The 17,414-nt window shown below is 30.6% G+C and overlaps 1 protein-coding gene across 3 annotated transcripts; it reads left to right on the top strand.

The window, feature by feature from the left end:
- The first annotated feature begins 320 nt into the window (after positions 1-320).
- On the top strand, positions 321-10,757 carry LOC100164977. Of its 3 annotated transcripts, XM_016807159.2 has the most exons (6): positions 1,076-2,166; positions 2,386-2,422; positions 2,496-2,669; positions 2,838-2,984; positions 8,689-8,869; positions 8,940-10,757. In XM_016807159.2, exons 3-6 carry the CDS (start codon positions 2,496-2,498, stop codon positions 10,574-10,576), a joined length of 2,139 nt encoding a protein of 712 aa, XP_016662648.1. In that variant the 5' UTR covers positions 1,076-2,166; positions 2,386-2,422; the 3' UTR covers positions 10,577-10,757. The 3 variants fall into 3 exon arrangements, with proteins under 3 accessions (XP_001943732.1, XP_016662648.1, XP_008186385.1); XM_001943697.5 differs by lacking the exons at positions 1,076-2,166; positions 2,386-2,422 and adding an exon at positions 321-1,036; XM_008188163.3 differs by lacking the exon at positions 2,386-2,422.
- Positions 10,758-17,414: the final 6,657 nt, after the last annotated feature.

Below are 17,414 nucleotides of genomic sequence, written 5' to 3'. Positions count from 1 at the left end.
ACCGATCACCGGGCGACACTGCGCATGACGCGCACGCGCACATTGTCCACAGCCGTGGCCGGAGTCGAGCCAACCATGTCGCACGGTCGCCGGGACGTAGGTGAGCGGTAACGGTTCGGTACACGTTTGGACAAAGGAAAAGTATCGATCGGGTTCCACGGGGCCCCCGTACGGCCGTACCGTCCAACCGAGTGGCAGACGTGACGTCACGCCGACTACACCGTTTGGCGTACCTCTGGTCCCACGACCGCTGCGTCCCACTCTACCGATGAGGTACCCGCGCACAATCACGATTTATTCCCAAACATTTATATTATTATTATTATTATTATTATTGTTATTATTACACACTGTCTGCGTACTCACTACTCAGTGGCACAATAATATTATTTTGACTTTTTACACACACACACAGACACACACACACACTTAAACGGTCAAACAAATAAAATTAGTTTTCCGTCGGTCGATAATACACACGGTTTACCGCCTATTTCAGGTGTGAATTAGACGAGACGACGACGACGACGACCGACAACTCCGCGTCCGCCGTCGTGCGTGCATAAACCGTTCGGCGGCCGTCCCGCGGGATAGCGAGCGATCGACGACGACAACGACAAAGTTGGTCGTTATCGTGGCGGCGGTGATTCGAACTTGTGACAACAACCAAGCAAGTCCGCCGAGTCCGGACGACAGCGGGAGCAGAATCGGTGACTGCGACGAGGACGACGACGACGACGAGATCGCCGCCGGAGTAATCGTCATTCGGTCGGGTCGGTTGTTATGATGTCCGTGCGACCGTCGTCGTCGTCGTCGTCGTCGTCGCCTTGTGCCGAGTCACAGTCCCGGCGGTGTCGCCGTCAGTCTCGTCATTGCAGCCGTCCATCGCCGTTGTCGTTGTCCCAGTTCGTTGAGTCCGAGTCCGAGGCGCCTATGCCGCTGGGCGGTGAGACCGCGATGCCCATATAGCCCCGTGACCTATGCCGCCTGCAGAGTTGTTGTAGTGTTGCTGCACCGCACGTCCTGCGCCGCAAAGGTAAGAAGAACGGAAGACCTAACCGGGGGGGTACATTTTCCGGGCTCATCCTTTCCGCTTTGGCGGTGTCACGATCATTTTTAATTCTTCATCATGTGTCGGAAAACATGGACGAACGGGTTCGAACAGTGTTGTTCTGACGTTGATTTTTGTTTTTTGGCGGATTACCGGATCGCCGTTGTCACGTGAAAAATGGTTAGCCTTGGCGGCCGTCTACCAGACCTTGCGGTTCGTCATATGTTTTCCCGCAGCTGCGATTTTCCCCCCCCGCACGGGTTACTGTCGCGTACGCCATGCGTTGATTTTTTTCGAGGGGGGACCCCCCACGCGGTTCTTTTTTTTGGACCCGACTGTCCCTAGTGCCGGCAAACCAAGTCGCTGAGAAGTGAGAAGTAAGAAGTCTTGCGATCCCCAGCCGTCTGCCAACGGAAATGTAGTCAAATTTTAGATTCTGGCTTCCCTTTTAGGATTTCTAGAACGAAAGTGATGGCATGTGGTTGTTTACGTTTGCCAGTCAAATAATGTTCTGAATTTGAAACTATACGCAATCAGTAACGATAACGACTTGGGCACTTGAAAAACGATAGTATTGGGTGTGTTAGGTTCCATTTGTTTCGTTCGCCGTTGTAAGGTTAAAGTTCTTGCATCAATCAGCATAACGCCACAACGCTGATAATAATTGTTAATTAATTACGATTAGTGTTTACACAGTCAGAGGTATAATATGTACTAACGTTATCCTCATTTTTGTCATGTCATTTGTCATTTAAATCAAATGCGACAGAAATGAATTGGCAACAACCTTATTCCAATTTCGTATAAAGCACCAGCCACCATTCATCAAGCACGAATCACGTTTAGTGCTAAAGTGTTTACTGCAATATTGCTTATTTGCTTATATAGTAGAGAAAGTGTTGATAAATCCTATTTGATATATTTTCCAAGTTTGTTTTGTGCCTATCTTTGTGATACCTAATACCCAGTTAGTGGTTACTTAATCTACTGCATAAACTGTTTTCTGATATAAACATTATAAACTTGATTAGGTACCCAGTGATTAGTTTTTGTTGTAACTTTTAGCATGCAAGTATGCAATAATTGTAAGACAATTTGTTAGCAGCATTGGATAGGTAGGTATTTGATTGCTTTAATAGTTTTACCATTTCAAGCATTTATGGTTATGTCATTAAGACCATTTTCAATGTGTAATGACATTTTTCATGTTTTGCCACAGAGTGATATGTGTAATGTGTTTTCTAAATAATTATTGATGCAAACGCAAATGACATAAAGATAAAAATATAATTAGTGGTTTTTTTTATATTAAGTATTCATTTTTTTTTGTTTAGATACAGTTATTATTTACTAGGCTATCAACTCTTATCAGTAAGATGATTGCATTGCCCGTTTCATTTTTTTTCTCTATTGTGGTGTAGTAATGGTTGTTTTAAATTTTTAGATGGGGAATCCAACACGTTTTATGGTATCATGGGATGATCATTCTACGCATTTAGTCGCACGTCTGGGATATCTTTTGGAACGTCAACAGTTGGTTGATGTCACTTTGATGTGTAATACACACAGTCTCAAAGTTCATAGATCAGTTCTCGCAGCTTGCAGTCCATACTTTGAGGTAATATTATTATTTACAGTATAATCTAAATCTATATAAGTATTATTAACATTTTGAAGCTTGATAGTTATTATCATTTCATGTTTTTAATGTTATATAATTTTTAGATAGAATAACATAAGGTATACATATTAATGTTAACTACAATAATATTGTTTTTCATTTCAGCGTGAATTGGGTAATCATCCCATGATTGTTCTCAAAGATATGAAATTTAGTGTACTCAAATCATTAATTGAGTTTATGTATTGTGGCGAAACAAATGTTACAGAAGATAATTTACATGCTCTTGTAGAAGCAGCCAAATTTTTTGAGGTAACTTATTAATTAATTTATAAATAGTTAATTCTGCTAAATATAACAAACACCTATCATGAAAAAAACTTGTCATTAAAATCAGGGTTGAATTAATATGCTTAAAAAATAGCACAAATTCTGTATTCAATAAACAGTCAAAGGTACTTAGTATATTAATTATAGTATATATTTTTTAATAAATAAAATAGGTATTATATGAAAAAAGTTTAAAAATGTTTGAACAATGATTAGGTAGGTAGTATGAATTACTTACCTATGATCAGAATTTATTTTTTATTATCAAATGAAAATAATTGAAAGTTTTACTTAATTTTACCTTATAATATATTTGTACAAATGCTTCTATAGATTTTACACACTTCACATTTCAATTATATTAATTGCTTACCAAAAACTTATCTTTTTATTCTATTTTATATACTTAATACAAAATATGAAAATTAAAAATAATGTATTAAGAGTTATTAGGATAATACATAAGTAAACATCAGTAAATTATAAATAACATATTATTAAGTTTTTTTTACGCTTGCATTGAATATTTAATTTTTAATGTCCGTTTAAGTGAATTATCTTTTACCGTCTATATCAGATTAATAAATACGATTGTATCGATACGTTTCATCTAATATATGAAATATCAGTAGGTATGTGGATTATTCCTGAGAACGCAAGAACCGATTATTATCACTAATATCGTTTGAGGTGGCAAAGGCGTGACAAGACAAATCTTGCCTGCCACTGAAAAAGCTCACTTCCCACTCTTGCCCCACATAGGTACTATTTGCATACTTAAATATTGCTGTTCTTAATTATAATATTTTTAATGTATTTTTTCTCAAATAAAAATCTAAGGTAGATTTAACTTGTCTTTACAAATTATTTATTTTATGCACACAAACATCTTGTATACTTACATAGATAAATTATAATTTTTATTTAATTGTAGATATAGTAAAATTTTGATGTGTTGAACATATTATTTTGGGAGACCTATTTTTTTATTTTTGATTAATTGATAAAGTGATAATTTTTAATTTATATATTTTTACATTTGTTTTCATTTTAATCCCAAAAGTTAAAATTGCAACTTTTTTATTTTTTTTATTTTAAGTAGGTACCTACTTAATTTTTATGAGCATTATTATATGATAAGTACCTAAGAAGCTCTAAATCAAAGAATATAATATAAAACTTTTTATACAATTATTCATTTTACTAGAAAAAAATAATAACTAATTGTACCTATAATATTTGAATAAATTCCACAGGAATATAATGTTATGTATTCACTTAAAACCGAGCTTAAAACTGTCTAAAAATAAAATAATAAAAAAATTAAATTTGTTTGATCATGGAGATTTTATTAGTTAGTTACTCCTTTTAACAAATTTTGTGTTAAATAATACATTTGTATATACCGACATAATTTGTATTTGTATTTTTGTTGTTTGATGATAAATTATTCTATAAATTAGTTTCTTTAATTCAACCATTGTTACCGCAATCACGGATAAAATTTACTGGACCGGATCAAACACAATTACTATTTTTTGACCAATTAAAAAATGTATTCCTAATTCTTCTTACAAATAGTGAGTTTTGGTATTTAATTTTTGGTGTGTTCAAGAAATACAACTTCTATTGATAATATTATTTATTATTTATTCAAATAGGCAAAAGTTTTAAATTAAATAAATTATCATAAATTTCAAATGAAACAGACAGTTTTCATTTTTAGAGTCCAGGGACTGGAACCGAACCTAAAAGAACTGGTTCTGGAACCGGAACCTTTAAAATATTAAGAACCGGAAGCGGAACCGAAACCTTTATTTTAATATAATAAAGTACCCGAACCGAACCGGAATTTTTAAATTAAAAAAGGTACTTTAAGGTTCAAAAATAAAAATATAAAATAATTAAAGGTATTACGGTTTTGTGTATAACTTATGAATCTATGATATATTATGAGTTTTCTAATATTTCTCATACCTCAATTAACCTAACCTAACCACAATTATATCCACATTCTGGATGACTATTTGAAATTATTATACTTTTTGGTATCGAAATTAATTGGAACCAGAAACTAAATTATTTGGAACCGGTACCTTTATTTTTTTTCATCAGAGAATCAGAACCGAACCGGAATTGTTATTTTATTTTTGGAGAACCGGTACCGGAACTGATACCGATAAATTCAAAAGGTTCCAATCCCTGGACTTTAGACATGTATTTTAGTATAAATTATAATAAAATTACTCTTATACTTTCAGTTTTGGTGCAAAAAAAACAATGATTAACTGATTAGTTAGTATTGATATATTTTTTACCTTTATGAGTGACTAACATACATATGAAAATATGAAATAAATAATTAAGAAAGAAATACAAAATAATGGATATTTAAATAGTCAATTCAATTTTTTTTTATTAAAACTCATGTGTCTATCTTTTTATTATTTGACTTTTAGTCTTATTGACTCATTAGGTTAGTGGGACTCAAATGCTTTGGTCCCAAAGTGAGTCTAATAAGTAGTATCCAGTATTTATTAGTTTTAAAATTTAAATTATAGATGTTCATATACTTATAAACATCAATCATCAGTTAATCATAGAGTTCACTTTGCAGTTTGTTATATTCATATTGTCAGCAATTAATATACTGCTATTATACAAATTACTGTGAGAGTTATTTAATTTATAATAGTTATTGATTAATTTATACTAAACTTAATACTATGCTAGTTATATAACTGAGAATGTTACATATACAAAAACTTCCTATCTGCTATGTTTTCATGTAGCAAAAAAAACTAAACATTTATGAGCTTTATAAATTATAAAATATCGATTCATTTGTTTATATTTATTCATATTTTCATTTGTTAGTTGATAAATTCAAGTTATACAATTAGTTGTAAAATGTATAACTGATAGTGATACAAATTTAAATAAATCTTAGTATTAAACACAATCATATGAAACATACAAGTATTACAATAAATTATTTCAGAAGTAAAAAAGTAGTTTCAAAGAAAATATTAATTTAAACAAATTAGTTTTAAAGAAATGCAATTATTAATGTTGTATTTATATTAAATACTTTGACATTTATACAGTTGATTTTGGGAACTCAAAATTTAAAAGGAAATAAATACAGTTTGAATAATTGATAATTATTAGTTTAAAAACACTTGAAAAATAAAAGTTAGAAGGGGATTATTATCTAAATGTTGAGAAATTTAAGTTATCAAGGGTCATATTATCAAAATGTTTCTTCATTATTAAAATAAAAATATACAAATAATACATCAAAATGTCACTTTTGCACGACTTTAAGCTTGGAAGTGATCAGCTTCTTGTTTAATTATAACTGTAATTTTTTGTTTTTGTAGTATTGTTATAGTTGGAAAACTCAATAAATAAATAATCTACAAAAATAAAGTTAAGTTAATTATAATTTTTTTTTGAACATAATAATACTTTATCATCTTAATTAAATTATTGAATTGGTTTACTTAGTAAATATAATGTTTTATCTGATGAATAAGATATTAATAAGTTTATGTTGGGTTGCATGAAAAATTGATTAATTCAATGGACCAATCATGGGCCACTAAATCATGTTTAAGGGACCATTAGTTTACTATTGATTCGTTAAATATTTAGTGATTGTTCCTGCAACCCGGTAATATGGTATTATTATTTTGCTAGATTTAATTTAATTATTTTTTAAGTGATAAAGTTTTTAAGTAAAATTTTCCTACATTTATACATTCAGCTAGTTATAAGGTTAATTGTGAGTTACGACATAAACAGTTCTTTATTGTTTTTAATTAGTTTATAGTATATATTTACATGATTAGTTTTCTTTCAGGGTGTAAAATTTGAATAATTTAATTGAAACAATTATAAAGGACAATAAACAAATAATAGTTTTTATAATACTATGTCTTAATTATTTTATATTTTTGTTTGTGTTAATTAGATGGTTATATTAAGTTTTCATTGTACCAAACAATTGTTATTCTTTGATACTTGCCTTTCCTCCTCTGATTGAGACATCTAAACCAAAATTTTAACCTCATTTAAATGGAATGTCAATGATCATTTTTACTTTATGTTACAATATTCAACTCAACATATGTTATGTTTTGTATAGAAATACATTTTTTTCTAAAAATATTTTAATAAAATGTAAATTAGTGATTACTTTTACCTCAAATTTATATTTATTAATGTATATTTCTTGAAATGAGTAAAAACATAGTTGTTACATAATTATGGTTTCATTAAAATCATTTACAGTCGAACTTGACTAAATCGAAATCGTCAATATTTCATATTTTTTCCCGGTCTCCAGTATTTTCTATTATTGCATTATCCTTGGATAATTCGATCCTTTCAATTTCGAATTAATGAGGTCCAGCTGTATTTTATTTATAGATTTCTTAAGAAATTGTCAGCACATTATTGGTTTTCTCTGTTTTATCCATGGATAACATAGCAAATTTGGGTTTGGCCGAGCCAATCTTGTGTTGTTAACTTTGATATTAAAGTGAATTATTAAATTTAAAATTAAGACCAATAACTATCTTAACCCAGGGTGCCTCCAGCTAGTAGGCGGCTTCTCTACCAAATCTTTCTTGTAACACTAAAGCATATTATTTAAAATATGTATAGATTGTTTAAATCAAATAAAGTACAAATAAAAAAAAAAACATGGGTTACCTGGTTACCTACGTTGGCTTTTTACAACAATTCAATTTTTTAAAATATATTTTTAAATTGTAATATTTTCATATTTATAATTTACTAATGAGAATCAAAATATTGTAAAAAGCCTATGTATAAGCACAGATAATATTTTTAAATTTAAGTTTAATAATAAGTAAATTCACTTTATAATATTAAAATTAATCGCACAATATTGTGTCTACTGAGCTCAAATTTACTATGTTGTGCCCGAGTCAGAGAGGAAACCATAGTGAACTTAGCATCCTCTTCCAAAGGGCAGGACCCGTTTGGACCAATTTTTCTAAAACACAACTTGTTTGAACCAATTTTGAAGACCCGTTTGGACTAAAAAATATTAGTTTTATACAACTCGTTTGGACCAGCATTTTCATTCCCATTTTATTTTTAACAGGCTTAGAACTGTCTTTGGCATGGTTAAAAATGCTGCTTCTAATTTTTCATTATTATTATTATTATTATTATTTTTTTTTTTTATAATTTATATATGATTACTTCGTCTTAAATATAAAAATATAAATAGGTACAATATAAAATGTGTTGAATTATTAATTTTTTAAATACGAGTTGACTGAATTACGAAATTGTTTTTTTTTATGAACTATTTAATTTCGAGCTGCTTGAAACATTTTTCCAATAATCTTCAAGTACGTCAATTGAGATATCTGACCGTTTTTATATTGTGTCCATCGTGCGTGTAGTATGTTGTGTTTAAAATTGGCCCAAACTGGTTGCATTTTTAATAGTGACCCAAGCGTCCCTGGTCCAAACGTGCCTCGCCCCTTCCAAGATAATTAATTAAATAATAATAATAGATGTAGTTTCAAAGAATGCTCATGTTTTCACATTTAGCTCAATGTTACCATATTTACTTATTGTGTAGTTAATGTATAAGGATTGTAAATTTTATTTTTACTTATAATAAAAACTTGTCTTTTTTCAGGTTAAAGGCTTATCATCGCTAGCTCATGAAAGCTTACAAGATTCTAAGTCTATAAAACCTCCTTCCCTTGTTTGTACTACAACAGCTCAAACTCGAATCTGTCAAGTTTCATCTTCACCAATTCCAGTTTCACCTATTGCAACTAAAGTTACAGAAAACGGAAATTATTCTTCGTCCGTTTGTAAGTATTTCTTAACTACCACAATCAATATTGAGGAAATAAGGTAATTTATCTGCAATTATTTTTTTAGCTGTTATCGCACGTCTTGGCCAAAATAATAATACAAATGAAAGGCGGCCTTGTGCTGGTAGGGGTCGTCCTAAAGCTCATCTTCAGAGCCCATGTTGTGAACCATTGGTAAGCAAACCGGCTCCTATTACTCCACCACAGACAGAATCCGCCCAAATACTACTGTCACTTGCAGGATCTAACCAATCATACATATCGCCTTCAAAACATAGAACCAATGATAGTAGTATGGCGACTGTAAATCATGAATTTCCAATGAGTAACGGTCTAGACAATAACAATCCCAAGTTCAGTGATGACATAGACCTAAAGTATAAGCGTAGTAGGAAAAGGCCTGCAGATTCGGTAGATGAGAATAGATTTGATGTAAAAAAATCAATGCCTAATGATATGAAGACAGATGAAGATGTCAATCGGTCACCATTATTAGCTAGCTTACTAACCAAAAATGATAAATCTGATGAAAAACTTAAAGTGTCAAAACCACAAGAAACACAAACTCAGAGTTCTGAAAGATACATAAATGCATTAAAAGGCGCCGGTCTTCCAACAGATATTCCAATATTAATTGAGAATGGTGATGGTAACTACATCACATTAACTGAGAATGTTTATGATATATTAGCCAAAGAAGATGCTCTTCATTTCCAAATTACTGACAATATGAACCTTGCTAATCTCAAACAACCAGAAGATATGGTTAGTAACATGCAGGATGTAGCTCAGTCTAATATACCAATAATAGATACCAATATAGAAGATCCGATATTGAGGAATATTAAAAGTCATATGCCACCAGACAATCCAGACGATGTTGTTCTGTATAAAGTGGCTGACGATGGAAACATAGAAAAGTATGTTTTGACCACAGAAGACATAAAAGCATTCAAAGAGTCTATGGATTCAAATCCTGAAAGAAAAAAGGATTCTCCACGACTAAGCGTTTCCGAAATAAATGTGCCGATTGAAAACAAATCATTGCCGTTGATAACTAAAATTTTAGATTGCGGTAATGAAAAATTTTCAGAGGCTCTATTAGGCAGACTACCCCTCAGAAAAAGAGGGACATTCAAAATAAATAGCACCAGTTCTGATACTGATATGTTGCAACAAATGAACAATGTTTGTACGCAGTCTGTTGGTACTGTAGATACTGACGTTGAGTATGTTGTTATAGGAGAAGACAGTGTACAAATGGACATATTGGGTTCTACTAGTATAAGCAATAAAAATGATTCATTAAAAAACACTTCTCCTATAAAAATTGAGGAGGATGTGGCGGAAGAGGAAATGAGTGTTCTAGAAGCAATGATGAACAATACTATTGAATTTTCCACTGAAGATGGTGACTATCAGATGCACAGTAGTGAAGAGGTTTTCTCAAATGATCAAAATGACAATGAGAAAATGATATTGTCCAATGTCCTCATGTGCACGGGTGCAGAAAATTCCAATTCTCACGTTGGCCTTGACCACTTTGGATTCAAAACCGATGACGTGGACAGCCGTAATGGTGACTGTAATCAACAAAAAAAATCCAAAATGTATGTAGACTTGGATATGACGGGAAATGATTTTATATCGGAACCTGTCACTGAGGAGGTAGTTCTCTCCAGTGAATTAAATCCGAGCTCCTGAATTTATTTATATAAGGATAACTTTTTAGTTATACTTTGAATATAGAATTGTGTATATTTTGTAAAAATTGGGCTGTACAATATGACTTCAAATATTGATATCTGTCATTGAACTTGTTGGTGAAAATCTACACATGCCTATGTATATACTATACATAATCTTATGTCTATATATAAATATATACATATCTTTGTATATACCATATATATATATATTTCCTTATAGTTCTGACTTATATACTAGTTTATTTGTTTTGTTTAGTGTTAACATTAATAAAATGTATTATTCTCTAATTTGGTGATATTTAAATATGTGAACGAATAGAAACAAATATTGCTTAACTTGGCTCTTTGAAAATAGAATGAGTGTTTAATTTGAATTTTTAAACAAAATTTGGTATTATTTTATAATTTTGAAAATTATTGTTATGCTATGGTTGGTATTCACAATTGTTTAAAAAAAAATGTGTTCACCCTGTGCCATTTGTTAAGCCGTCAATTATGAAAGTTCACATGTTTTCAGCTTCATAAATGAACAAACAATTAAAATCCGAAATAAAGATCATGTGTTTATATAGTTTTATTATAAATTTTTTTCAATTTTAATTATATTTTAATTTTTGTTTCTAACCATTATTTTCTGTACAAATAATATACAACAACAATAATTATTATATATTATTATTATTGCCTTAAATTTTTTAATTATCCAAATAATTTATTTTGATTAAAAGTTGTGTTAACCTGTTAAAAATAATATTGATTAGCGTTGTACTATTTTCGTTTTTTCTTGCATTGTGTATACTAGTTTATTATTATTATGTGTTTACATTAGCTTTTTTTTTCGTTTATGGAGTACCTACACTCGCCGTCCGCCTCGGCGGTATAATATCATAAATGGCACCAGTGCACCACACTATTTGACAATAACTTACGTTTTCCAACCATCGTCATTCACGGCAGGATCGAAGGATTATGCCTGCAGTATAATGTAGAGCAGTGGTTTTCAACCTTTTACAAATCACGACTTTCTATATTTTTAATTTTAATGCAACCCGTCAAAAAGTTAATAATCGAACATTTATAGATTTTCTAAATTATAATATACACTGTTTAGGTAACCAAGGGCGTAGCTAGAAATTCCATCCGGGAGAGGGACAACCAATTGTATTTTAAAACTTTTACCTCAATTTAAAATTTCGTTCAACATTGATATTTGTTAGCTACGCCCTGTCCCCCTATTGGCTACGTCCTTACAGATAATACTCTAGTTATTAAGCTGAATAATTTACTATTCATAGATTTTATAAGTTTTTTTATTGAAAAAATTACAGCTACAATTTAAAATATTTGTAAATGCGAGGTCACTATATTATGAACTAGGTACCGTTGTGTTGTTAAATATTTTTGGCGACTTCATGGTTGGAAATAGACTTCTATAGAGTATATTATAGTGTACTCATCGGTGGGACTCAGTCCTCTATTTCCCCATTCCCTGAATGAATTATGAAAGTCTTTATAAATGTTCAGGCTGAGTCCGACTACATTTCGTTCTTGCACTCACGAATGACGATGTTGTTTAATTAGCTTTATTTTACGTTTTTGCGCCCCTACAATGCGATCTAATACACTGTACATACGCGATTAATAATCCTATCCGCGTCTTTTCATAATTTAATATGTTGCGTTTAGGTTAATGTATTGTTTACTGCTTGAGCAATCACATATTATATACCTACTCAAGTGAAATGATCTCAATATGGTGTTTGAATAGTCTGCTCAACTAACCAAAAAAAAAAAAAAACCAAAATACGTCTTACTTCTTTGTAATATCATCCCCTCCGACGCGGTGTAGTTTTTACCCACATCAACCCCCCAATCGAGAATTATTATCGTTTGCACTCGACTCAGACGCGTCGGTCTCTATAATATAATTTGTGAATCAAAAATGTACTTATATTGTTGAAGGGAGGTACCTATACCTATATAGTAGATTATATTATAGATTGTTGTTGGGCATATTATAGTTAACCTATATTATGTGTACTTATGTTATTATACACGCGTGTCCCAACCGAAGGGCATAGATAATCAGTACAAACGATAAAGCTCAAATAAGTTTACATATATAATATTATATAATGTATATACCTACCTATAAAAGTATATCAGGACGAGATGTATTGTTTATTATTTATACATAGATACATGTTTGAAAAATTACATATAATTGTCTTTAACAGCCTTACCATTCATATTATTAATCATTATTTATTATTTATTATTTATTATTAATTATTATTAGTTATTATACATGCTAATCAAACGAATCGTGTCAAATAAATTTGGTGAGCGATTTTTATTTTGTGTAAGGTGTAGGTACTATTTTTGACGATCGTTGTTGTACTATGGATAGGTTATGTGTTTATATTATTATGTGAACAATAATAAATTGCTAAATTGCCTATTATTCTAATGTATATATTTAATATGCAGTTTTTGTGTTTAACACGCCTATAGGCTATAACATTCAATAAAATATAAATATTGTACCTATTTGTACCTGTAAAATATTATTACAATGTAAATCGCGTGTACACGCTGTACATATTATATTATATTTATATATAAATATATATATATATTAGTTGTTATATTAAAAAATATATATATATTATATTATATGAACATGTATGTGGAAAAACTTTTTTGTTTGTTTTATTTATTATTATTTTCAAACTTCTGCGTCGTCCGAATAAATTATAAGTACCTAATATAAAATATCAATATTATAGGTACTTTGATGTACCCATTATGTAATTCAAATTAATGTATTTACCCTATTGGCTATACCGGTAACATGGGCGAAAATAGGGGGGGCTTTAGGGGCTAAGCCCCCCCAAAAATGCCCATAGCCCTCACAAACATTTCCTACATTTTGTTTTAAGTTTATTCAATATTATCAAAGTAAGGCCCTATTAGCCCCCCCCCCCAAATCTCAAACGCTATTTGCGCCTATGACCGGTAACTATCAAATTAAATAGGTACTAAATGTTATGGTTTAATAAAATTACTGCCTTGCCCATGCTCATCGGCGTAATTAGGGGGCTTAGCCCACTCGTACTTCTGTTTAGCCCCCTATGAGGTTTTACTTTTTAGCCCCTCCTTATAAGCTCGTAGTTAGAACCCAAATCGTTACGAAAAAAGAAATAATGTGTAAGATAGTAAATTTAAAATTAATAATAAATTACCTATTATATTATAAAATATGATATAATATAATTGACATTGTGTACAGTGTAGATATGTACCAAGTAGGCATTTATCGTAATTGGTCATAGTTTTCAAGCTTACCTATATAACGCCTCTATTATATATAATATTAATATATTATTTTATTATCTTTAAATAGATGTCAGTGTCCCGTATTGGGTATATCTATTCTTTTAATATTATAGTTACCTATATAGTTGTATCGCACTTTCGTTCAACAGTTGTTGAATACTATTATATTATTATATAATCATTTTATTTTCCAATTCTCACTTCTCAATTTACTGTGCGTCCGCGGCACTCCGTGCGCAGACTGCAAAGTAGTACTATTACAGACTGTTGTCTGTCACAGCTGTTATTTTTATTTTTGAGTACGGTATACGTAAATACGTTAGATTTTATTGTAGGTATATAATTATCAAAATGTTCAGTATATTCAAATTAAAAAAATCAAGTTGTGCTAAGAACGAAGATGACCCAAAAAAATGTTGGTTTTAGCGAACTTTTCGTAACAACTAAATTTCAGTGAATTTTATAAGGGTGTGTGAGGGGCATCCCCCCCCCCCTCGTGTTATTCAACATTTTGGTTTTGTAAGACTATAACTATTCAATCCTAGTTACACCCATGAGTCATGACCATGTCTATAATATTCGAGTTGTTCTTATCGCAGTTTGAATATTTTTGAACAATATTATTAGGTGTTGTCTTTAGTTTGGTAAAAGACTATTAGGTAGGTACCTATAGGTACTTATTATCATGATCATACTTTATGCACACACTATGCCTGTGTTGGTGGAATGGGTGGGGAGAATGAAGGGGAAAGATCCCCTTAATATTTTTTCAATATTTATGATTTTGAAAATAATTATAGTAGAATTTTTCATACGTAATATAATTTTGAAAATATTTTGACTGAGCTATTTATAGACATTTGACAATTTTATTTTTATTTTCTATAGACGTTGACAAAGATGTTTTTGCTTATTGCAAAAACTTTATAATTGTATAAGGTTCCTCTCACGTTGTTATAGACTTATAAATATTAAAGAGACAATCTTTTATACGAGCACTTGAAGTTAAAATTGTGACAAAATTCGTTAAATTTACAAAAATTTAGAAATTATTTTGTTGATTATGTAGATGTATGAAATATTCAAGTTTTTTAACATATAATACAAGGACCCTCATCAAAAGTAGTTCACACCGACCGTAATAGTGTAACTAACAAAAGATATAAAACAATTTATGCCAGTACAATTATTTTGTTTTATAGACGTTTTAAGTTACAATTCAAACAACGCAGTAGGTATCTAAATATTTATTTATTTAAATGAATAATAATAATTTTAGTTATTTTGAAGTATATTATTTAATTAATATTTGTTGAACACAGTGGCATTTTTATATGCAATGATTTCGGCAAAAATGAATTCAACCTACAACTTACTGTATTACTAATAGTAAAATTAATTACATTAATATTTAATAGCAATAATATCATAAAACATACTTAGTAATATAAGCGAAGATCATAATCTTAGAATCATAATTTTTCGTATGCAAATAGATTCATTATTAAATTCAAAATTAAATAGGGGAAAGCGGGGTATTACCGTGTGTGGGGCAAAACTGTATAATCGGGATTTTATTAATAATTGATATCATGGAGGAAAACTGAACACACTGATTTAAAGCGTTTTGTTTGTTTATTTATTGAATATGATAATTCATGTGTTTAGACATCACATATTGGAAAAAAAATATTTTAAGTGTTTTTAATCAATTATTAAAATATTTTCAAATATTTAACAAATAAAAAATAGTATTAAAAAAAATTGTACAGATATGTTTTTATTGTTATTCAATACCTTATTAAGTGTAATTTGCATTTCTAGTTTGGATACATTAATGTATCTACTTAAAGTTTATTAAAAAGCTCGATTTATTTTAATAGTCGTGTTGGGGCAAAATCGTATAATTATACCACAGGATAACATACGGTTTTACCCCAGGTGTGGGTAAATTCGTATTTTTTAAAAGAAAGTAAAGCACAATTTAAACACGTTAAAAAAAAAACAAAACATAAAAAAGTTTCAAATAAAAGTTATAGACCTTAATTTTTTCAATGTATACCAGCTTAAAAAATTTAATTTCGTCAACAATTATATGATATATAAGCCATGTCCTGTTATGCCCCGAGTCCATACGGTATTACCCCAGGTTTTTGGTAAATTCGTATTTTTCCAAAAAAAAGTAAAACACAAATTACACACATTTTTAGATAAAAAACGTAAAAAAGTTTCAAATAAAAGTTATAGACCGTAAGTTTTTCTATGTACATTAGTTTAAAAAAATTGCATTATGATAAAAATTACATTAATTATAAACCATGGAAGCTTAACCATACGGTACTGCTCCGCCTTCCCCTACATACAATATTTGATATAACGATATTTGTTTGATCAAATTCTCGAATACACGATCTCGAGAGCCCTCAGAACACCTGGAGGAAGGTAATAGCGTAATTTTATTATTTTAACATCCGATTTTAATATAACTATCGACAGGAGTCGTTTTAGACGGAGAGTGTGATCAGATAAAATAATACTAATTAACCTTCTTTAGGTGTTTTTCGAGTCATGTACTCATGTAGGTATACCAGAACTGAGCAAACATCGTACACTATATTATAATCTTTGTAAAAATATTAATAAAATCTTGCCTGTTTTCCTGGATAGGTACCTACCTACATATCGGTTGAACTATGACGTGCCTTAATATATGACAGGAATATGAATGCAGACATTTAAGACATGACGTTCGCTGCTCGTAGGACCCGTGGGTACTTACGGATTACCAACACTGCTGAGTGCTGATACTGGCTGTTATTATTTATTAAGATGGGTTGTTCACACGCACTGACGAAAGGATGACACTGTCTGGCTGGCCAAAGGACTTCGGGGACTTCGACTTCACTTTGAGAGAGAACAGAGAAAAAACATTTGTCTTTATGTGAATACATGATACCATACAAAGTGATTACTCGACAGAATAAAGATAATCGGTGTGTCCGATCCTTTCATCAATGGGGGTCGTTTATTTTGAGGATGCATCATATGGCCGGCAAACGGGTTTATTATTTTGGGTTCTGAGTGGAGTGATGAATAAGTATTGATTTTACAATAATATGTGTATAGTGTATATTGTGTGTTATTTTTTTAATTTTTGATTTTTTTTGTATCGCTCGGGACATTATAGCATTTATATTAATACAATTCCATTAATGCTTACCATTGTTTTTAATTCCAAACTCAGAGGTATAAAAAACTCTATAAAATATCTTTGATTTAAACTTCAAATCGATTTTTTTAAAACTACATTTTGAGCTGTGGCAGTATTGTTCTAGAGGTGCGAAATATCTCCAAGACTACCTCGTATAATCTCGATTACCGCAATTTTTAAATAAATAAATAGTTATACTTTTACACAATTATTTACATCTATATTCTAATATATATATTTTATTTTTCATTAAAAATAATAAAATTTGTACATTTTTCTGGTT

Source organism: Acyrthosiphon pisum, chromosome A1 (genome assembly GCF_005508785.2).
Source record: "Acyrthosiphon pisum isolate AL4f chromosome A1, pea_aphid_22Mar2018_4r6ur, whole genome shotgun sequence".
NCBI classification, from domain to species: Eukaryota; Metazoa; Arthropoda; class Insecta; order Hemiptera; family Aphididae; genus Acyrthosiphon; species Acyrthosiphon pisum.
The sequence above is the reverse complement of the archived record's forward strand: the minus strand, read 5'-3'. Positions and strand labels throughout refer to the sequence as shown.

Bases quoted from the DNA above. Each gene is read 5' to 3' on its own strand.
- LOC100164977 (XM_001943697.5), top strand. From the start codon at position 2,496: ATGGGGAATCCAACACGTTTTATGGTATCATGGGATGATCATTCTACG. The intron at 2,670-2,837 runs GTAATATTATTA...TTTTCATTTCAG, and splicing joins CTTGCAGTCCATACTTTGAG to CGTGAATTGGGTAATCATCC. The intron at 8,870-8,939 runs GTAAGTATTTCT...TTATTTTTTTAG, and splicing joins AAATTATTCTTCGTCCGTTT to CTGTTATCGCACGTCTTGGC.